The sequence below is a fragment of the Macaca nemestrina genome, chromosome 2 (assembly GCF_043159975.1).
Source record: "Macaca nemestrina isolate mMacNem1 chromosome 2, mMacNem.hap1, whole genome shotgun sequence".
Lineage (NCBI taxonomy): Eukaryota > Metazoa > Chordata > Mammalia > Primates > Cercopithecidae > Macaca > Macaca nemestrina.
The window spans coordinates 107,967,096-107,990,200 of NC_092126.1; the positions used below are offsets into that span (position 1 = coordinate 107,967,096).

Consider the following 23,105-nt stretch of genomic DNA (forward strand, 5'->3'; position numbering starts at 1 on the left):
ATAAACTATACTACATCAAAATTTAAAACTTCTGTGCACTAAAGGACATAATCAGACTGAAAAGGCAACCTATGGAATGGGAGAAAATATTTGCAACTAAACATTTGATGAGTAGTTGATATCCAGAATATATAAATAACTGCTACAATTCAATAACAACTACTTAAAAAATGAGCAAAAGACTTAGACATTTCTCCAATGATATGCAGATGGCCAACAAGCATATGAAAAAATGCTCGATATCATTAATAATTAGAGAAGTAAAAATCAAAACCACAATGAGAGGTCATCTCACACCATTATGATAGCAATTATCAAAAACAAAACAACAACAACAAAAAAGAAAATAATAAGCATTGATGAGAATGTGCAGAATTGGTACCTTTGTGCACTGTTGGTGAGGATGTAAAATGGCACAGCTGCTACATAAAACAGTATAGCAGTTTCTCAAAAAATTAAAAACAGGTTGGGTATGGAGACTCATGCCTGTAATCCCAGCACTTTGGGAGGCTGAGGCAGTTGGATTGCTTGAGCCCAGGAGTTCGAGACCAGCCTGGGCAACATGGCAAGACCCTGTCTCTATAAAAAATACAAAAATTAACCGAGCATGGTAGCGCATACCTGTAGTCTCAGCTAGTCAGGAGGCTGAGGCAGATGGATTGATTGAGCCTGGGAGGTCGAGGCTGCAGTGAGCTGGGATCACACCACTACACTTCAGCCTGGGTGACAGAGTGGGACCCTGTCTCAATAAAAAATTAATTAATTCAATTAAATAAAAATTAAAATAGAATTACCATACAATCCAGCAACCCCACTTCTAGGTATATATTCATAAGAATTGAAAACAGGATCTCTAAGAGATATTTGCACATTCATGTTTATAGTAGCATTACTAATAATAGCAAGAGGTGGAAGAAATCCAAATGTCCATCAGTAGATGCATGGATAAACAAAATGCCATATATACATGCAATGGAATATTATTCAGCCTTAAAAAAGAAGGCAATTCGACCGGGCATAGTGGCTCACGCCTGTAATCCCAGCACTTTGGGAGGCCAAGGCAGGCGAAACATGAGGTCAAGAGATCAAGACCATCCTGGCTAACATGGTGAAACCCTGTCTCTACTAAAAACACAAAAATTAGCTGGGCATGGTGGCACACACCCAGCTACTAGGGAGGCTGAGGCAGAAGAATTGCTTGAACCTGGGAGGTGGAGGCTGCAGTGAGCCGAGATCGTGCCACTGCACTCGAGCTTGGTGACAGAGCAAGACTCTGTCTCAAAAAAAAAAAAAAAAAAGGCAATTCTATCATACGCTACAATGTGGATGAATCTTAAGACATTATGCTAAGTGAAATAAACCAGTCACATAGAAACAAAAACTATAATTCCACTTCTAAGACGTATCTAAAGTAGTGAAACTCATAGAAACAGAAAGTAGAATGTTGATTGCCAGGGGCTTGGGGAATGGGGAAACAGTGAGTTGTTTAATGGGTATAGAGATTCAGTTTTGCAAGATGAAAAAGTTCTGGAGATTGTATAGCACTGTAAATATACTTAATACCACTTAACTGTAGACTTAAAAATAATTAACATGGTAAATTTTATGTTTTGCATTTTTTACCACAATTAAAATTTAAAGTCTTCTAAAAAAAAAAAAAAAAAAAAAAACTATTCTTGAAAAGGAACCCCAAATTGATTAGATCAGTCTGTAGAGCAATATTAGCCTCAGGATATTGTAGAAAACAACAGAACAATCATCTGGCAATTGGTGGTGCTTAATAGCTGGGTTTGATAAGAGAAAGAGACAATGTGAATCTTGATAAATCCACTCTCTTTGTTGGGTGACAATGTGTATGCCCAAGGCTGAGCCCTCTATGGAGCAATGTTAGAGGCTTCACATTTGGTAGTGTTGGTGATAGACTTCACTAAATTAATCTAGCCAGTCACTAAAGAAATAAACAAGCAAATGAAAATACAAAGCCCAGGAAAGAGGGGAGCAGTACCTAGAGTTGCCATAATATGTTATCTAAAATATTCTATTTCCAATAAAAAATGGTGAGACACGCAAAGACACAGGAAAGTCGGATCCTGTGCAGTTAAAGTAGTGAAGTTAGTATGCCTGTGACTGTTACCCTTAGAAAGGTCTACTCTCAAGGCTGGTTAGCATCTGGGAACCTGGATGTTGAGAGATTTTGCACCATTCCCTGATAAGAATGGATCACTATACCTAAATTGTTTGTGCAAACAATATGGTTTATGCTGAATGCCTACTTTTTTCTGGGAGTTTAGAATTTTAGTACATGCCAGGCAGAGTGTGCATATGTGACCAGCCCACACTAAAAATTCTCAAATTGAATCTCTAGTGCATTTCCTAGTACACAACATTTTATACTTGTAGCAATTTGTTGCTGGAGGAATTAAGCATGTCCTTCGTAATTCCACTGGGAAAGGAATCTTCGAACTTACTCCTGGTACCCTCTAGAATTCACCCTATGAGCCTTTCTCTGTGCTGATTTTACTTTGAATTCTTTTGATGTAGTAAATCATGGGTATGTGTATGAATCTATGCTGAATCTTGTGAATCATTGAACCTAAAGGTGACCTGGGGTATCGTTAGCTAGAGTAAACAAAGAAATAGGAGAAGACTAAAATAAAAAATGAAAAAGGAGCCATTACAGTTTTACAGCTGTTACCACAGAAGCACAAAGGATCAATGGAGACTATTCTAAACAACTATATGCCAACAAATTAGAAACCCTTGAGGAAATGGATAAATTTCCAGATACATACAACCTACCAAGATTGAACCAGGAAGAAATAGAAAATATGAACAGACCAATCATGAGTAATTAGAGTGAATCAATAATAAAAAAAATCAACAACAACAACAACAAAAAGCCCAGGACTGGATAACTTTATTGCTGCATTCTACCAAATTTTGTGGTTTTTTTTAGAGTTGGTCCTGTTATGTTCCCCACGCTAGATTCAAACTCCTGGACACAAGCCATCCTCCTGCCTCAGCCTCCTGGGTAGCTGGGGCTACAGACATGTGTCTTTGGACCTAGAATACCAAACTTTAAAAAAAATTTTTTAGAGAAAGGATCGTGCTCTGTTGCACAGGTTGGAGTGCCATGGTGTGATCACTATAATCTCAAACTCCGGGGCTAAAGTGATCCTCCTGCCAAGGAGGATCCCAAGTAGTCAGGATTACAGGCATGCACCACCATGCATGGCTAATTTTTTTTTTTTTTTTTTTTTTTTTTTTTTTTTTTATTGTTGTAGGGACATGGTCTCTATATTATACTGGCTGGTCTCAAACTCCTGCCCTCAGACAATCCTCCCACCTCAGCCTCCCAAAGTGCTGGGATTACAGGCATGAGCCACCATGTCTGACCTCCAAACTTTAAAAAAACTAACGGCAACTGTTTTCAAACTATTCCAAAACACTGAAGATGAGAGAATTTTTCTAATTCTTTCTACAAGGCCAGCATTACCCAGATACCAGGGTAAAATTGGGAAAGGACAAAACAAAAAAAGAATACTACAGGCCAGTATCCCTGATGAACATAGGGGCAATAGTCTTCAACAAAATACTAGCAAATAAAATCTAACCAAAAGATAATAGACCATGATCAAAAAGATAATATACCATGATCAAGTGGGGTTTAACCCAGGAATGCAAGGATGTTTCAACATATGCAAATCAATAAATGTGATACATCACATAAACAGAATGAAGAACAAAAACATATGATCATCTCAACAGATGCAGAAAAAGCATTTGATGAAATTCTATATCCCCTTATGATAAAAACCCTAAACAAACTAGGCATAGAAGGAACATACTTCAGCGCAATAAAGGCCAAATATAACAGACAAACTCATAGCTAACATCAAACTGAATAGGGAAAAGCTGAGAGCTCTTAAGAATTGGAACAAAACAAGGATGTTCACATTCACCTTTCTTATTCAACGTAGTACTGGAAGTCCTAGCCAGAGTAATTGGGCAAGAGAAAGAAATAAAGGGCATTCAGATTGGAAAAGAGGAAGTCAAATTGTCCTTTCAGAAAACGTGTATTCAAAATTCTAAAGATTCCAGTAAAATATTCTTTGAACTGATAAACAAATTTAGTAATGGTGCAGGGTACAAAATCAACACAGAAAAAACTGTAGCATTTCCATACACCAATAATGAACTGGATGACAAAGAAATCAAGAAAGCAATCCTATTTACAATAGTCCTCCCCCTGCAAAAAAAAAAAAAAAAAAAAAAAAAAAAAAAAAAAAACTAGAAATGAAGGAAGTGAAATACCTGTACAATGAAAACTATCAAACATTGATGAAATAAATTAAAGAGGACACAAACAAATAAAAAGACATCCCATGCTCATGATCAGAAGAATATGCCCATACTACCCAAAGCAACTTACAGGTTAAATGCAGTCCCCGTAAAAATATTGGTGACATTCTTCACAGAAAAAGAAAACAATCCTAAAATTTGTATGGCACTACAGAAGACACCAAATAGCCAAACCAGTACTTAGCAAGGAAAAACAGAGTTGGAGGTGTTACAGTACCTGAATTGAAAATATACTACAAAGCTATAGTAACCAAAACAGTATGATATATAGACAAATGGAACAGAATAAAGGACCCAGAAATATATCTATGTATTTACAGTCAACTGATTTTCAACAAAGGAACCAGGAACATACATTGGAGAAATGATGCCCTCTTCAATAAATGGTGCTGGAAAAACTGGATATACATATGTAGAAAAATGAAACTAGATCCCTATCTATCCCCATATACAAAAATATACTCAACATCGATTAAAGCCTTAAATGTAAGACCTGAAACTATAAAACTACTAGAAGAAAACATAGGAGAAATGCTTTGGGACATTGGTCTAGGCAAAGATTTTATGGATAAGATTTCAAAAGCACAGGCAACAAAAAGAAATACAAATTGGACAGTATTAAACTAAAAAAAAACTACATAGCAAAATAAATAGTCAATGGAGTGGACAGACAATCTATAGAGTGGGAGAAAATATTTGCAAATTCCTAATCTGACAAGGGACTAATATCCAGAATATACCAGGAGCTCAAACAACTCAACAACAAAAACCCAAATTCAATAAAAGTGGGCAAAGGATCTAAATATTTCTTAAAAGAAGACCTGCAAATGGCCAATAAATACATGAAAAAATGGTCAACATCACTAACCATCAGGGAAATGCAAATTAATACCACAATGAGATATGATCTCACCCCAGTTAGAATGGCTATTATCAAAAAGACAAAAAATAAGAAATGCTGGAGAGCATTCGAAGGTAATTTTTGTTTGTTTGTTTGTTTTTGAGACAGAGTCTCACTCTGTCACCCAGGCTGGAGTGCAGTGGCGAGATCTCAGCTCACTGCAAGCTCCACCTCCCAGGTTTAGTAGAGACGGGGTTTCACCATGTTAGACAGGAAGGTCTTGATCTCCTGACCTCGTGATCTGCCCACCTCGGCCTCCCAAAGTGCTGGGATTATAGGCGTGAGCCACCGTGCCCGGCCTTTTTTTTTTTTTTTTTTTTTTTTTTTTTTTTGAGATGGAGTTTTGCTCTTGTCGCCCAGGCTGGAGCACAATGGTGCAATCTCGGCTCACTGCAACCTCCACCTCCTGGGTTCAAGTGATTCTCCTGCCTCAGCCTCCTGAGTAGCTGGGATTACAGGCGCCTGCCAACAGGCCTAGCTAATTTTTTGTATTTTTCGTAGAGACAGGGTTTCATCATGTTGGCCAGGCTGGTCTCAAACTCCTGACCTCAGGTGATCCACCCACCTTGGTCTCCCAAAGTGCTGGGCTTACAGGCGTGAACCACTGCACCCAGCTCGAAAGGAATTTTTATATGCTTTTGGTGGAAATGTAAATTAGTACAGCCATTATGGAAAACAGTGTGAAGGTTTCTCAAAAAAATTAAAAATAGGGTTACTATATGATACAGTAATCCCTTTACTGAATATTTAGCCAAAGGAAGGAAATCTAAATATCAAAGGAATACTTTTCCCCTATGCTTATTATAGAACTATAATATTCACAATTGCTAAGAGATAAAATCAACCCAATGTCCATCAATGGACAAATGGATAAAGAAAATGTGGCATACATGCACAATGAAATACTATGCAGTCATAAAAAGAATAAAATCCTATGATTTGTGGCAACATGGATGAGCCTGAAGGACATTATGTTGAGCAAAATAAGCACAGAAAGATAAATACTACATGTTCTCTCTTACATGTGGGAGGTAAAAATAATTCAGAGCTCATGCAAGTAGAAAACAGAATTGTGGATATTGGAGCCTATGGAAGGTAATGGAGGGGAGGGATGGGGAAACATTGGTTAATAGACACAACATTATTGTTAGATAGGAGGAAGGAGTTCTGGTGTTCTGCAGCACCGTAGGGTGAACATAGTTAACTAGAAATTATTGCATATTTTTAAAAAGATAGAAGAGAGGATTTTGCATGTTCACAACACAAAGAAATGATAAATGTTTCAGGTAATGGATATGCTAATTACCCTGATTTGGTCATTACACATTGTATATACATATAAAAATACCACCCTGTGTCCTATAAATATGTACAATTATTATGTGCCAACTAAAAATGAAAAAATTTGTTCTCTCCCTTTCCACTGAAAATACCTAGAAACAAAATCTACCAGGAGCAGTGAGCACCCTTTACACCAAGATTGCAGTCCTGAAACACCATTTCCCTTTAAAGGGAACTAGAGCCCTTTGAAAAAGTGGTTGATTCTATGATTGGGGCAGAAAATGCACAATCCCAGCATTTTGGGAGGCCAAGGTGGGAGGATCACTTGAGCTCAGGAGTTTGAGACCAGCATGGGCAACATAGACCTCATCTCTACTAAAAATTTTAGACCGGGCACGGTGGCTCACGCCTGTAATCCCAGCACTTTGGGAAGCCGAGGCGGGCAGATCACGCGGTCAGGAGATCGAAAGCATCCTGGCTAACATGGTGAAACCTGTCTCTATAAAAATACAAGAAATTAGCCAGGCATGATGGCGGGCGCCTGTAGTCCCAGCTACTCGGGAGGCTGAGGAAGGAGAATGGCATGAACCTGGGAGGCGGAGCTTGCAGTGAGCCAAGATTGCACCACTGCACTCCAGCCTGGGTGACAGAACGAGACTCTTTGTCTCAAAAAAAAATTTTTTTTTTTAATTTTTTTAAGTTAGCTGGGCATAGTGGTGCGTGCCTATAGTCCCAGCTACTTGAGAGGCTGAGGCAGCAGGATCACCCGAGCCCAGGAATTCAAGGCTTCAGTAAGCCGTGATCATGTCCCTGCACTCCAGGCTGGGGCAGAGTGAGGCCCTGTCTAAAAAATAAATAAAAATAAAAATAAAAGGAATGGGTTCATAATAATAAGATAAAGAGAACAAAAAAAGTAAAATGGTAGACATAAATACAACTATATCTTCTTCCAGATGAAATGTGGGCTAAAAAGAAAACCCTATATCAATAATAAAATTAAATGTGAGTAGATTAATTGATCCAATCAAAAAGCAAATATTGTCAGACTGGATTAAAAAACACAATCCAATTATATGCTGTTTACAGGAAACACACTTTAGTTTCAAAAATACAAAGAGATTAAAAGTAAAAGGATGGAAAAAGATGCATCTTGCAAATAGCAACCATAAGAAAGCTTGAGGGGCTGGGCACGGTGGCTCACACCTGTAATCCCAGCACTTTGGGAGGCCAAGGCAGGCGGATCACAAGGTCAGGAGATTGAGACCATCCTGTCTAACATGGTGAAACCCCGTCTCTACTAAAAATACAAAAAAAATGAGCTGGGCGTGGTAGCGGGCGCCTGTAGTCCCAGCTACTCGGGAGGCTGAGGCAGGAGAATGGCATGAACCCAGGAGGTGGAGCTTGCAGTGAGCTGAGATCACGCCACTGCACTGCAGCCTAGGCAACAGAGAAAGACTGCGTCTCAAAAAAAAAAAAAAAAAAAAAGGAAAAGAAAAAAGAAAGCTTGAGTGGTTATATTACAAGACAAACTGAACTTTAAAACCAAAAAAAGATACTATTTCAGATTAAAAAAGGGCATTTTTTAACAATACAGGGATCAATTCATCAGAAAGATATAACAATTTAAAATGTATATTCAGCTACTGTGATACCTCCAAAATACATTAAACAAACACTGAAAGAGATGAGCAGGGAAACAGACGATTCAAACAATAATAATTGGAGGCTTCAATACCCCACTTTCAGTAATAGTTAGAATACCAGAAAGAAGATCAACAAGGAAATGGAGGACTTGAACCCTATTAACCAACTAGGCCTAATATAGCCCTGGAACATGCCACTGAAGAATAGCAGAATATACCTTCCTCTCAAGCACACATGGAACATTTTCCAGGACAAATCATATATGAGGTTAAAAAAAAAAAAAACAAAAAAACCTTAATACAGCAGAAGGATTTAAATAATACAACTTATGTTCTCTGACCTAATGTAACTTAACTGCATCCTCCCACTCCCTAGAATAGTTACAGGAATAAAAACTATTCTGTCTCCAACAAGGAAAAATGGAAAATATCTGAGGTACAGTTATTACTAGGCATGTAAACAAATAGGAAAATACAACCTGTATTGATGAGAAAAATCAATTATTTAAAACTGACCTAGAATTGATACAAAGAATCAACACACAAGGATATTAATGCAGTTATTATAACTATATATTATATAAGCAAAAATCAAGGGGAAAGATTGAACTTGTTTAGCAAACACAAAAGATACTAAAAAGATTAAAATTCAGCCAGGCCCAGTGGCCCACGCCTGTAATCCCAGCAGTTTGGGAGGCCAAGGCGGGTGGATCACGAGGTCAGGAGATCAAGACCATCCTGGCTAACATGGTGAAACACCATCTCTACTAAAAATACAAAAAATTAGCCGAGTGTGGTGGTGGGCACCTGTAGTCCCAGCTACCTGGGAGGCTGAGGCAGGAGAATGGCATGAACCCAGGAGTGAGCCGAGATCATGCCATTGCACTCCAGCCTGGGCAACAGAGCGAGACTCCATCTCAAAAAAAAACAAAAAAACAAAAAAATTCAATTTCTAGAGATAAAAATGTCTGACATAAAAATATCCATTGGATGGAAAATTCTAGCTGAATGTCTTATAATACTCATTCATTCATAGGGTTTCACTCCAGTATAGGTTTTCTGATGGCCATTGAGGTATGCACACTGATTGAAAGCTTTGCCATATTCATCACATTAGTAGGATTTCTGTCGCATCAGAACTCCTAATGTATAGCGAGACTGGAGGACATAGGAGGATTCCCCCAAATCCCTTATCTTCCTCACATTTATCTTTTGTAGGTTTGAAACAATTCTTGTGTGTTACTCAATAAATTCCTTCTAGTCAGCTCCTTTCTTCATTCAAGGGTAATTCTTCTAACTTCTTGAAAGTGTCTTCACAGGCATCTCTAGTTTCTGGTTTCCCTATGAATCAACACTTAGAACCCTCTTACTAGCTGGGGGCATGATAGTATTCATCTCTAGGCCCAGCTGCTTGGGAGGCTGAGGCAGGAGGATCACTGGATTCCAGGAGTTCAAGGCTGCACTGAGCTATGATTGTGCCACTATGACAGTGAGACCTCATATCTCTTAAAAAAAAGAAAGAATCCTCTTGGTGTTCCATCAGATAACTCTGATCCTTTTATTTCCCACTTCATAGTCAAGTCTATTCTGTTCTCATCTGCTGTCAAAAGAAAACAGAAAACAGTTTTACTCATTTTTTTGTCTTGTGGAAACAGTATCATCAAGAGACCTTAAAAAAAAAAAGTCAGATTATGGGTGTAGAATGACATGACATATTTAGAACAAGAGTGAAATGTTAGTAGCTCAACTTTTTCTTCATGGGCAGGAAAAAAAAAGAGGTGGGGAAGTTTATCGGAGGAGGGTAAAAGAAGATATCAGGGACAAACAGATATTGAGCCATCACAACCAAGTTAGAAGGCCAACTGGAGGGCAAGTGACCAGTTTACAAAGGATGGTGTGGTCTTACAGAGTTAAGATCTTTAGTAAAATGATGAACTGTAGGTTCATTTCCAACCATAACATTGTATGGTTCCATAGTTCTCTGAAAAGATGTTGCAGAGAGAGGGATAGCAAACATCTCAAGTCAAATACGGGAGAAGGCAGAGTAATTATAGTCATGATTACTAAACATGAATATGTTGGTTCCTTTTAATTATCCTGCAGAGTATGACCTGAGGCCAAAACTCTGCCCAAACAAAGACAATATTTAATGACTCTACCAATTGGAATCCCTTTCTAAGGAAATTGAATTGAAAGTAGGGCAAAAATGAGGAAATTAAGAACAGGAGCTGAAGCAGAAATTATGGACGAAGAGAAGCCACATCATTAGGAGCAGTGAGTATGAGGGGACAGAAATTGTAATAAGAAGGACTAATGAAGGGGACAGAAGATTCAGAGTGAAGAAGCTGGATAGTGGTGGGAAGTAGAGAAATAGAAAACAAATGCTGGGAGCAGCTGGGTTGCATTTACAGTGGAACACTGGCACAAAGATTCATTTACTTTTGCTGCTTTGGCTCCTGGACTACCCTGCATCAAGGCACAGTCTCTGGGAGGCCCAGTTTTCCACCATCTGGTCTAGCCTGTGGAGCTTGCATCTTTTCCCATAGTGGTGAGAACTTTGAACTCACAATTCCCCTCTGGCTAAGATCCTCCATTTTCCTCATTAGTATATGATTCAGGAAGACAAGATGTGCTAAATAGCTCATTGTCTGTGTATCTGTGTAAAGGCCTATCTACTTAGAAGGTTAAGGATTGGCTTCTGGAGCCTCCTCTGGAAAAAGATAATTAGTCTTCAACCAGACTAATACATGGGTGTTCACAAAATTGGGCATTGTCAAATCCCCCAACCTTGTTTGAATTTAAAAGGTTGATTATAAGTTTAGGTTTTTCCAACAGCAGAGCCTGAGACAAGGATGTAGGTGGAGTAGATTATTTTGAAGGTGATCTCAAGGAGCAAGAGGGAATGAGCAGGAAGGGTAAGACGGGGAAAGTCGAAAGCCAACAAAGAGTAAGTTATTGAGCTGGATCCACTGTGGGCAACTGAGGCTCATTTTCACTAGGGGCCCTCTAAGGGCCCATGTAGAACATAGCTCAGACTTTTCTTGTCAAAGGACAGGATGTTGGGGCATTTATGAACCAATTCTTATTTATCATTCTTTCAGATTTGCCTGAGGGGATGTTTTTCTCATCCACTTCTTCCAGTTTGTGCCTAAGACCTGGCTGAACAGGCTTCTGAACTTCTAGAGGAAGCCTTCAACAAAATAGCCTAAGATGTTATGGTGTATGCTTGAGACACGACTCTGTCAGGATGGCTACATCCATTCTCCTACAGCTGCACGAAAGTCAGAGGTGGGCATAGGTGACTGTGGTAGAGAATACACATCTGTTTTAGGTAATAAGCAGACACTTCTTTTACTATGCTTTTAATATCAAAGAATTTTAGTGTTTTAAAATATGCCCTTTACCTATGTAGTAACTACTTCCGTTGTTTTCCAATACCCAAAAGTAAAGTATCTACAGAATATCTTGGACTGGGAAGGGCCTCAATTACATTTGTTCTACTACCCAGACACCCAGACACCTCTAAGGCTAGGAGATACTAGACTAACTTTAGAATTACCACTTTTGGGCCTCTCTAGAGTAGAATGTATTCGAAAGTCATGACCTTCTACATAAAAGTTCAGGTGGGTATAAGCCAAGATAGCAGGCCTCCCTGCCTCCCACCCCCAACGATTATCAAAGCCTTGGATGGATTCCCAGTGGACACAGCGTATTAATGCTTGTTCGCATTCAAATTAGCATGAGTTGTCCAAGGCCCGACCACAGCTAAAGTATTCAGGAGGCTGAAGACACTCTTCATGGTGGCTGTCCTGACTTTTCTCCCCCTTTTCCCTACCTGTGTCTTGCCTCAGTCTCGTGAATGACTTTCTTGCTTCTGGGTGTACAAAAGCCAAAATATAGTGGTGGAAACAGCACTTGCCTTGGATTTCAAAGCCTCACTGGTTATTAGGAAAGTATTTTAACAAGTTACTTAAACTTACTCACCCTTAGTTTCAGTATCATCAAAACTGTGACAATATTATCTGTCTCAAAGGGTTCATGTAAGGAGCAAATGAAATTAACCATGTGAAAGAGGCTGACACATAGCAAGTAATTTTTATATGCTTTTTTTTCCCCTAATATTCTGGCTTTGCCTCACTGTTTTGGTTTGAACTCTAGCTTAATTCAACTGAAATGTTCTGTGATTGCCAATTATATACTGCTGAAAATTGTGTGTGTGTGTGTGCAGGTATGTGTGTGTGTGTGTGTTGGGGGTGGGATGCAGAAAGTGCAGCTGGGTAGATTTTGGCACTAGTAAAGACCTCTATCAGGGGTCAATGATCTTTTGATTCATTGTAGCATCACCAGCCTAGTAATAGAGGGCTGGCTTAGAAACCAATTTGGAACAACCTGAGATTTTCATTTTCATCTAGCCCTTGAGAAAGGCTACAGAAAGACCAAAGCAGATCCCCCAGTATCCCACTTCCTTTCCTTTCCTACTAGGGCCATAACCACCCCTTTAGCCTTTCAGATTCTAAGGCTCCCGTCAAAGCCACAGGCACCCCAAGCTCAGGTCCTCTGATTTTATGCTCCCTCTACTCCTACCAACGACTATGTGCCTTTTCCAGCCTCTCCAGATCGGCGTCCGATGAGGGTAAAAGGATAGGCAATGGGATTTCTACCTCCCTCCAAATTGCAAATATGGCTGTTCTGTCTTCCCTCAAGCTTTCCAGTCTGGACTGGATTTACCCGTCTCTGCTCCCAGCAAACCAAAAGGTTGGCCTTTCACAGGTGGCCTGTCCCCATCTCCAACTTTCCCTTTGCTGTGACTCCCTCATTTCTACAAGGTCCCTCTCTGAGGATGTAAAGATAAGGGGGTGAGGTTGTCCAAGATAGACATTGAGATCTGAAATGGATCCTTTTGAGTGACACTGGCCTAATCTAACCACTGTGGATGCCCTTCAGTGCCTAGAAAATCTTTAAATAACTAATGCCCTGAACTGTATTTGGAAGAATCCATATGTGATCGTTCATTTTACATGTTAACTTGAATGGGCCATAGTGTGCCCAGATATTTGGTTAAACATTATTCTGAGTGTCTGTGGAGGTATTTCTGGATGAGCTTAACATCTGAATCTGTAGACTGATTGCCTTTTTTAACATGAGTGAGCCTCATCCAAACCATTGGAGATGTGAGTCGAAGGAAGACTGAGAAAGGGAGAATTTCCTCTTTCTGACTGTCTTCTGGCTGGGACATTGGTCTTCTCCCACTTTTGGTAATATGGTTTAGATCTCTGTCCCTGCCCAAATCTCATGTCAAATTGTAATTCCCAATGTTGGAGGTGGGGCCTGATGGGAGGTGATTGGATCATAGGGATGGATTTGCCCCTTGGCTCTGTGTTGAGATAGTGAGTGAGACCTGGTTGTTTAGAAGTGTGTAGCACCTCCCTCCTCCCCCAGCCTTGGGCCTTCTGCTGCCACATAAGACATCTGCTCCCACATTGCCTTCTCCCATGAGCTCCCTGAGGCCTCCCCAGAAGCAGATGCTACCATGATTCCTATACAGCCTGCAGAACTGTGAGCCAATTAAACCTCTTTTCTTTATAAAGTGCCCAATCTCAGGCATTTCTTTATAGCAGTGCGAGGACAGACTTAACACATTTGGATTCAGACTAGGACTCAGACTGTAAGTTACACCAGCAGCTTTTCTGCTTCTCAGGCCTATAGTTCTTGGACTACAACTATACCTTCAGCTCTCCTGGGTCTTCAGATCGCATGTCTTGAGATTTCTTAGCCATATATATTATATACATATAATCCTTGGTCATAGGTCAATCACATTCCAATCTGCATTAAAAACAACTCTGGCAAAGTGGGGTTTTATAGAAAGATGAGGAATACAAACTTTCCATTCGGACTGGGATTTCCATTTTAGTAGATCAATAATCTAAGATCTTAACCCATCTTGAAATGTCAGTCCTCTGCTTCCAGCCTCTTCTCATATGCCTATCTCAAACCCATTTATTTCTTGTTTGCTTGGTTTTTTTCCTCTGTACATTTGGGAATTCTAATTACCAGGAATGTGTGTGTATCTAAAACAAAGGCTATGTGTTGTATTATACCACTATCTCAGAGCTCTGGCCCACTTTAAACAGGTTTTGTATAGTTCCACCTTGGTCAAAGATAGAGTGTTCCTTTCTATCACCATCATTCCACAAGGTTACCAAGTCTTTCATCTTGGGGGAGAGGTTAGGGTGCTTCAAGTTCTCTGTCAGATGGGCAGAATCTCAGGGCACAAACTGAGTGACAAAACTGAGGCTCTGGGCTGGCCACTGGCAATTGGTAGTCCTTACTAGCTGACAACTCTTTGGTGACATGCTTCCAGGTCATTGCTTAGTAGGAGTGCGAATGATTACAGGCTCACTGGTCAGTGGTCCATAGTCTAGTTGGTCATTTTGGCTCCTCCCATTCCTTTCTTCTTTCTCAGCAAGGCAAGAATGTTTTTCACCTTACTAAAGACTTCTAATGGCCTAACTCACTATAGTCTTTGTCCCTTTTTTTTCCAGTCCCATAGTGTGTAACTCTTGTCTACCTAGGTAGGGCAGGGGAGGAGAAGGGAGCCTTGGTTTACAAGTAAAATTATAATTTAGTGTGGGGCAATCACATTGATCAATATTTCAAAATCTACTCATTCATGCTTTGAAACCCATAAAGTACTATTTCCTTCTCTTTCTACTTGATTGGTGGCTGCTTCTCAGTCTCCTTTGTTGGGTCCTCCTTACCCTTTTTGATGTCATCCCTCCAGGATGGCTAGATAGTAGAAAAGAAAGTTGGCTGGCACAGTGGCTCACACCTGTAATCCTAGCACTTTGGAAGGCCGAGGCAGATGGATTGCCTGAGCTCAGGAGTTTGAGACCAGCCTGGATAACACGGTGAAACCCCATCTCTACTAAAATACAAAAAATTAGCTGGGCATGGTGGCATGTACCTGTAATCCCAGCTACTCAGGAGGCTGAGACGAGAATCACTTGAACCCGGGAGGTGGAGGTTGTAGTGAGCTGAGACTGGGCCACTGCACTCCAGCCTGGGCGACAGAGTGAGACTCCATCCAAAAAAAAAAAAAAAAAAAAGAGAGAAAGAAAATAAAGTTTTATTCACATCAGTTTACAAACTCGGAGAGATAGTCTCTGGCTTGAACTGAAAGTGGTGCTCTCTCTAAAGAACAAAGAGAAGGTTAGAGATTTTACAAAAAAGAGGAATGTTACATATTGCTCTTTGAGAAAGTCCATTGGCACTAATAAGGGTGTGGGAAGCTGGCAAGCTCCAACTGGTGAGCAACTGCAGTGGGCAAAATTAGTCCTAGAGTTGCAGCAAGTTATCTCAGAAGCTATAGATAAAACTGGTTTGGGCTTATAATAAACAATTTCGGCAGTCAAGCTTACAGAGAATAACATTCTTGGAGCAATGTTTTGTACCCTGAGTGCTTCCCCCAGCTAATTTCTTGACTTTGTTTTATTAGATACAACAAGAGTGACCCAATTCTTATGATCAGCTTTCACATTTCTTAGCATTTACCACCACCTGACACATTTTTATATTTGTTTTCTGTTTACCCCACTAGAAATGTAAGCTCCATGAGAACAGAGACTTTACCACTTTATTTATGTCCTTAGTGCCCAGAACAGTATTTGGCACATGGCAAGTACTCAGTAGCTGAATGAATGAATGAATGAATCAATCAATCAATCAGTCAATCAAGGCTGAAGTTTAAGTATGTTGTTTAATGAATGCCAGGAGAGAACATAAAGAAATAAACAGAATAAGCCTGGCATGGTGGCTCACACCTGTAATTCCAGCACTGTGGAAGGCTGAAGTGGGTGGATCACCAGAGTTCAGGAGTTGGAGACCAGCCTGGACAACATGGTGAAACCCCGTCTCTACTAAAAATACAAAAAATTAGTCAGGCATGGTGGCACGTGCCTGTAATCCCAGCTGCTCAGGAGGCTGAGGCAGGAGAATCGCTTGAACCTGGGAGGTGGAAGTTGCAGTGAGCCAAGACTGCGCCACTGCACTCCAGCCTGGGAAACAAAAGCAAAACTCCATCTCAAAAAAAAAAAAAAAGACATAAACAGAATAACAAGAACCTTGCTCATTCAATAAACATTCATCTACGACCTATGTGGCTTCAGCTTTGTACTAGGTGCTAAATACATGAGATCCATGCAGACATGGCCTTTGCCCTGTTGGAGACTTGTTCCAACCATAGTCCCATATAGGGGTGTCAATTCCAGAAGTCCAAACCTAAGAGACTGAAGACCAAAGAGAGGATCAGAGTTCCAGTTTCCTTTATACATACCTCACTTTACCCAGGGTGATGGACAGCTAGAATAACCTCCTATTTCCGGGGAGAGATGTCCCTACCATTTGCACATTACCTTGCACCTTCAACTCGATTACTATTTAATATCATAGCTCCAATATGTCATCATGTGCGCAAGAGATACACCACAGTAAGCGAATTCACAAGAGGGTGATTTATAAGCCATGTTATTATTTATTATGAGAAATAATGTTATGAGAACTGCATAGGTTCAAGAAGAGACCAGAAAAGTCACCTACCAGATCATTCAGACATGAAGGTTACTCCCTATCAACCTCAATTGAAATGCAAATCAAAACAGAAATGTCCAACTCTCTTAGGAGGCAACAAGCATCCTGAGACCCTGGGTCCTGTCTTTCATCTCTGCACCCTTCCGCTCTGAAACAGCGGCCAGTTCTTGTTTGATGTAAGGAATAGTAGTACCCAAGGGCTCAGGAGTTCCGCCTCTCTTCTCCAGCTCTAGGAAAAGAAACGAACCATAGAGATGTGGCTTCCTAGAGATCCGGGATGAGGGGCGCGGTGCAACCGGAAGTCGCAGTATCCTCGGCTCGGCCATTATTCTGTTCCTCGGCTGCCGCAAGGGCTAGTTCCTGTGTCATCTCCTAGCGGCCTGGCGCCGAGGCGGCGGTACCCAAGGCTGGAGCCGCAGCGGGAGTCCCCGGTGAGCGGGGTGGGCTCGAGGGCGGGTGGGCGTGCAGGGAAGGAGACCCGGGACGCGGGCCTGAGCTTGCTGGGACTGCACAGCCCTCGGTAGCCCCTCCCGGGCCCGGACCCCCGGCACGGTCCGTCCCCAGCTCCGTGTTGGGGGTCGACGTCGTGGCCTCGGCTGGGCACGCAGCCGGCCCGGAGGAGGTACTGAGGACAGCAGCTCCGAGTCTGTGTGTGTCTGTGGACGAGTGCTCCTGTCTAACGGACTCCACTGGCGCTTTGAGAAGAGCTGCCTCAGCAGCCTGCGCCCCCAGCTCAGGCCTTTCTGCTCTTCCTCAGTTTTCTCTGAGGCTAATGCACAGAAACATTCTGAGGCTTCCCTATACCCATGGCGCCCAGACTCCTGAGGACGGATTTTTGTTTGTTTGTTTTAAGGGATGGAACAATTTTAGTTTTTTTAGTCTTTTAGTTTTGTAATATAATGGTATTTAAAAATCAAACTTGAAACCACCCATACTACCATTACTTCAGGCAATACATTTTCACCCAAAGTACTAAGACCGTAAACTCAGAATAAATGCTGGCCTTACGCGCGCGCGCGCACACACACACACACACACACACACACACACTGGCCTTACGCGCGCGCGCACACACACACACACACGCACGCACGCACGCACACTCATTGCCAACCTGTCAGCGACAATTGTTACTGGTTTTCTCTTTTTGCAGCTTGCCAGATTAAAGCTTTGTCGTGGACTGGTGTTTGGAAACCGTTGTTTTAGAACAGTTGTTGTTTGGGTTTCATAAGTCTCTTCGTAGATGGAATTGTTTTGGACTTCTGGAATTAGAATCCCTGAATTCAGAATTTGCTCCCATATCTCAACTAGCTAAGTGGCTTTGAGTGGATTCGCTCCTCTGATCCTTTTGTTCTTTTCAACTTCTGCCTTGAAAACCTTTTGTGAGACGCAAATAAAATGTATGTTTAAGAATTTGTTATTTTTATGTTATTTGAAAATTATTCGAAATTCTTTTTAAAAATTCCTTTCCATTACCCCCAGATCAGTTACCAAGGACTGCCAAGTTTTTCTCAATTATCTTATCCCTACTGGGGGATGAGTAAGTTCCTACTTCGTTTAGAACTTAAGTCATGTGTTTATTACAAAAACCTAACTGATCTTTCTTGATATCCAGTCCTCTCACCCCCACCATTCCTCACTAATAGAATCCTGACACAACTAGACTCTCCTCATGCTCGGAGTGGAATAGGTCTTTCTAATTTTGGTACAATACCCAGAAGTCGTAAAAGATTGACTGCATGGCAAAAAACACTTTAAGCAAAGTCACATGGCACATATAGTCACAAAGACACTTGACAAACTGAGAAAAATTTGCAGCTGCCATTGTAAACAGAGGACTAATTTTCCTGTGATAAAAGTGTGTACAAATTAACAAGACCCAATACCTCAATAGAAACATGAGCAAAATATATGAATAGTTACTTCAAAAAATATACAAGTGACTCAATATATTAATTCATTCAAAATGGAAGTTAAAAATTTGGCAAAGAGCACACAACTTTCAGAACCGTATTGGTGAAAGTGAGGAAAGGCAGGCCCATACAACTGTTTTTGATGGAGGTATAAATTATAAATTGGTACAATCCTAATGAGGTCAAATTGGTAGTGTCAGAATTATACATGCATATACATTTTGACTCAGCAATTCTGTTTCAAGGAATCTTTCTTATATATGCCTACACACATCCAAACTGATGTATGCTCAGGATTATTCATGATAATATTATTGGTAATAAGAAATGATTGAAAACTACCCAAACAAACCATCAGTGCTGGCATGAATAAATTATGATACATCTATGCATCCATAAAAATGTGGAGAAGGACTGTGTATTGACAGGAAATATCTCTAAGACATGGTATTATTGAGAAGAGGAAAATGTAGCATGTCATTCATGGTGTCCTACCATTTGTGAAAATAAGGGAACTAGATAACGATATATGTACACACACATATGCAGAAATAACTGGAAAGATAAGAAGCTAACGGAGAAGGAAACTTTACACAGTATTCATTTTATAATTTTAAATTTTGAACCAAGCGAATATATTACTCTTTTTAAAAGTAAGGAAAAATGTAAAGTAAAACCTTTTTAATGCTTAAATGTAAGTAAAACTGCTGCACTTACAGGACAGGATCATCTCCTCAGAATACTGCCTCTCAAGAGCAGTAGTTAGAATTTAACTTCTGTTTACCTCTCTGCTCTACTCCTACACTCTTGCCTCTGAAGTTCACTTTCCTTCTCTGGTCTTCCTTCACAGAGTTATGTGTCCTCCCTTGCTTTTGAAAATAGAGTTTCTTTCTTCCTGGAATGGTTTTCCTCATAGTCCAATGATCCTTTTATTTTTCCTTAAAAGCCCAGTCCAAAATTACCTTTCATGGCTGGGTGCAGTGGCTCACGCCTGTAATCCCAGCACTTTGGGAGGCTGAGGCGGGCAGATCACGAGGTTAAGAAATTGAGACCATCCTGGCCAACACTGTGAAACCCCATCTCTACCAAAAATACAAAAATTACCTGGGCATGGTGGTGCGAGCCTGTAGTCCCAGCTACCTGGGAGGCTGAGACAGGAAAATTGCTTGAACCCATGAAGCAGAGGTTGCTTTGAGCCGGGATCACGCCACTGTACTCCAGCCTGGGTGAGAGAGTGAGACTCCATCTCAAAAAAAAAAAAAAAAAAAAAAAAAAAATTACCTTTCGTGAATCCTTTCTGTAGTTTTATGTTCTCCTATTACTTGTACTTAAACATTATATTGAAATTATGTTTATATTTCTGACTCCCCTATTTGTTATAAGCAAGCTGTCTTTAAGGGTCTATGTGTTCAAATAAAGAGGATGCTTTCATATGCTTTCTGATGGTGATGTAACTATTATAACCTTAAAAGCTTAGAAATGTTTGTACCCTTTAGCCCAACAATTTTCTCCTAAGAGTTTATCCTGAAGAAATAAGCAGAGATGTAACTAAAAATTTGTTAGCAAGGATAGCCATTGTGACCTTATTAATAATTAGGGAAAGTTAGAATTAATCTATGATAATTAAATTGTGATAAGGACATAGTTCAGAATAATAGCAGTGATTGTTTTCTGGTTTTGTGTGTTTTCTGGTTTTATAAATTTTTGGTTTTATAATTAGAAAAATGTGTTATTTCTAAAGAACAGATGATTTCTAGAGAGCAAGTCTAAGTTCTGTATAATAAAACCTTATTCATATTTATCCATCTATGGGACTAGATGTGAAAGGAAAAGAAAAAATGGGAAATTTATCCAAATATTTTGATTAACAGAATGAACAATTTTCAGAGAATTAAAGGCATATAAAGCAAAACTACACAGAACTTAATTCATCCTTTCTTTGTTAATTGAGGAGGTGGTTAGGATTTTATCTCATATGTATCATGATTAATGATTACTTGTTAACTCTGTGGAACACAGGAAAGAGTGCTAGTTACGGAAGGGTAATAAGTAACATTTAAACCCATATACCAGGCACTGTTCAAAAACTTGAAATGTATTATACATCAAATTCTCATCACAACCCCATGAGGTAGGGACTGTTACCATCCCTATTTTACAGGTTAAGAAACTAAGGTTCAGAAGTGAGGTACTTGTTCCAGGTTGCACAGGAGTAGTCAGGTGCTCATTGTTAGAGTGGTAAAGAGTCTATTGTAATTAGATGAAGGGATCCTATGAATAAAGACCAAAGGAAGTTCATATGTTTGGTTTCAGCAGTCGTGCAGGTAACATGAGTGTTTGTGTCCCAGAGCCTTAGGCAGGGGGTTTCTGTCAGAGGAAGCACTCTCTAGAACCTGGAACCTTGTACTGACAAAGGTTCTCTCTATTACGGGGAGCTGACTGGGGCCTGTAAAGCTCAGTTGTTTCTCTGGGCTAACTTTAACAATGATTTCTTGAGATCTTGTAGATGATACTCTCCAAGCTCTAAGGAAGAAGTCAAGCATTAAAGAGACCTGGACTGGAGAGGAGCCTTTTTCAAAAAACAACAATGACAAGAGAAAATTGGGCCCACAATGCTCTGAGACAAGAGGGCCTTGTGAAGGGGAAGGATGATACCTGGAAATGGGGAACCAGCTTCCAAGGAAGCAGCTCCTCTGTTTGGGAGACCTCCCACCTACACTTTAGACAATTACGTTACCATGAGACATCTGGACCCCAGGAGGCCCTGAGCCGGCTCAGGGAACTCTGTCGCCGGTGGCTGAGACCAGAAGCACGCACCAAGGCACAGATCCTGGAGCTGCTGGTGCTGGAGCAGTTTCTGAGCATCCTGCCTGGGGAGATTCGGACCTGGGTACAGCTCCATCACCCTGGAAGTGGCGAGGAGGCTGTGGCCCTGGTAGAGGAGCTGCAGAAAGACCTTGATGGACCAGCAATACAAGTGAGAAAGGCAGAGAGGGGCGATGGGTGTGGGATGAAAGGAAGGAAAGAATTGAGGCTGGGCTAGAGGGTGATCCTGTGATTTTCATTAAAAATTCATAGCACACTAGCAACCCTAACGATAATTAAAGCAGGCCCATGAGTATTCAGACCATAGAATATGTCTGTAGAGAAACAGGTTTATGTTGAGGTCTTTGGGTCCAACTCAGAAGCAGCATAAAAACATTGACTCTGTTTTGTCCCCTGGGTAATGCTTGCTAATGCTGAGTTTGGATCAAGAACCTGAAGAAGAAATGTTGAAAAGTTTTTCCCTAAACAGAAGCCTATGTATTGTTTCTATAATTCTGTTTGGAATGGTAATGAACACCTAGAGTATAAAAGGCAATAGCAGGCCAGGCACAGTGGCTCATGTCTGTAATCCCAGCACTTTGGGAGGCTGAAGTGGGAGGATCACTTGAGGCCAGGAGTTCAAGACCAGCCTGGACAACATGGGAAGACCCCATCTCTACAAAAAAATTAAAAATTAGCCAGGTGTATTGGCGAGTGCCTGAACTCCCAGCTACTTAGAAGGCTGAGGTGGGAGGATCACTTGAACCCAGGAGGTTGAGGCAGCAGTGAGCTATGATTATACCATTGCCCTCCAGCCTGGGTGATAGAGTGAGATCATGTCTTTAAATACATACATACATACATAAAATGGCAGTAGTATAACAAGAATGAAGCTTTCCAAATCTTGGTAAGATCTCTTGTGTGCCCTACTAGGGATCTGCAAGCCAAGGGACTGCGCTAAGATATTTGCTTCTGATAAGATTTATATCCTTGACCATTAGATTGGAATCTTAATGTAGCATCTCATGTGTGTGAGATTTCTTTCTGTACATCTGTAGCTCACTAAAAACATTTCTGTATAAGACATCTGAATCATAACCCAAACTTGGGTGTGGCACTAAGGATGGGCCTGTTTGTTTTAATCATAATGTGGAAAATTTTAGAGCTATATATTTCATTGCAAATTACTAATACATCCTCATTTGAGAGAGAAGGAAACTGAGGCAGACGTCTAGCTGGCCTCAAAACCCAAGTGCCTTGGTGCCAATTTTAGTGTTAGTTGTATTTGAGCACAAAGGGTTAGGTAAAGGGGTCAATAAGCAGATGGTAAATAAGTAGAAGAGATGTGACTGAAGTCCAATCTAAAACTAAGTCTGAAGCTAAAATCCATGCTCTTAATTACTGCTTATTACTTCCCATTCCCTCCTTAACCCACACCCAGGTCTGGCTTCTGTTCCCACCGTTCTGTACAGTCTCCTCTGGGAGAGGTCACCAGTGCCATGAGTGGGGCTCGAGGGCAGCTCCATTGTTCTCAATGCAAAGCTTTACTGCTGTTTTGATGCTCCATACTTGAGGTGGGTCTCTCTGATCTCACAGTTCTAGATTGTGGGC

At 40.6% G+C, this 23,105-nt stretch overlaps 1 protein-coding gene across 9 annotated transcripts in view; it reads left to right on the forward strand.

Moving 5' to 3' along the window:
• The window catches only part of LOC105480311 (zinc finger protein 197), a 61,900-nt gene that overhangs the window by 22,501 nt on the left and 16,294 nt on the right, over positions 1 to 23,105 (forward strand). For 2 of the 9 annotated variants that reach the window (XM_024792412.2, XM_071091530.1), the window contains exons 2-3: positions 17,004 to 17,207; positions 21,187 to 21,666. In XM_024792412.2, coding sequence (XP_024648180.2) covers positions 21,277 to 21,666 — 390 coding nt within the window. In that variant the 5' untranslated portion in view covers positions 17,004 to 17,207; positions 21,187 to 21,276. Of the gene's footprint in view, positions 1 to 11,288; positions 11,476 to 11,501; positions 11,519 to 17,003; positions 17,208 to 21,186; positions 21,667 to 22,935; positions 23,069 to 23,105 lie in introns of those variants that run through there. The other 7 variants (XM_024792410.2, XM_011738963.3, XM_071091531.1 and 4 more) reach the window with 5 other exon arrangements.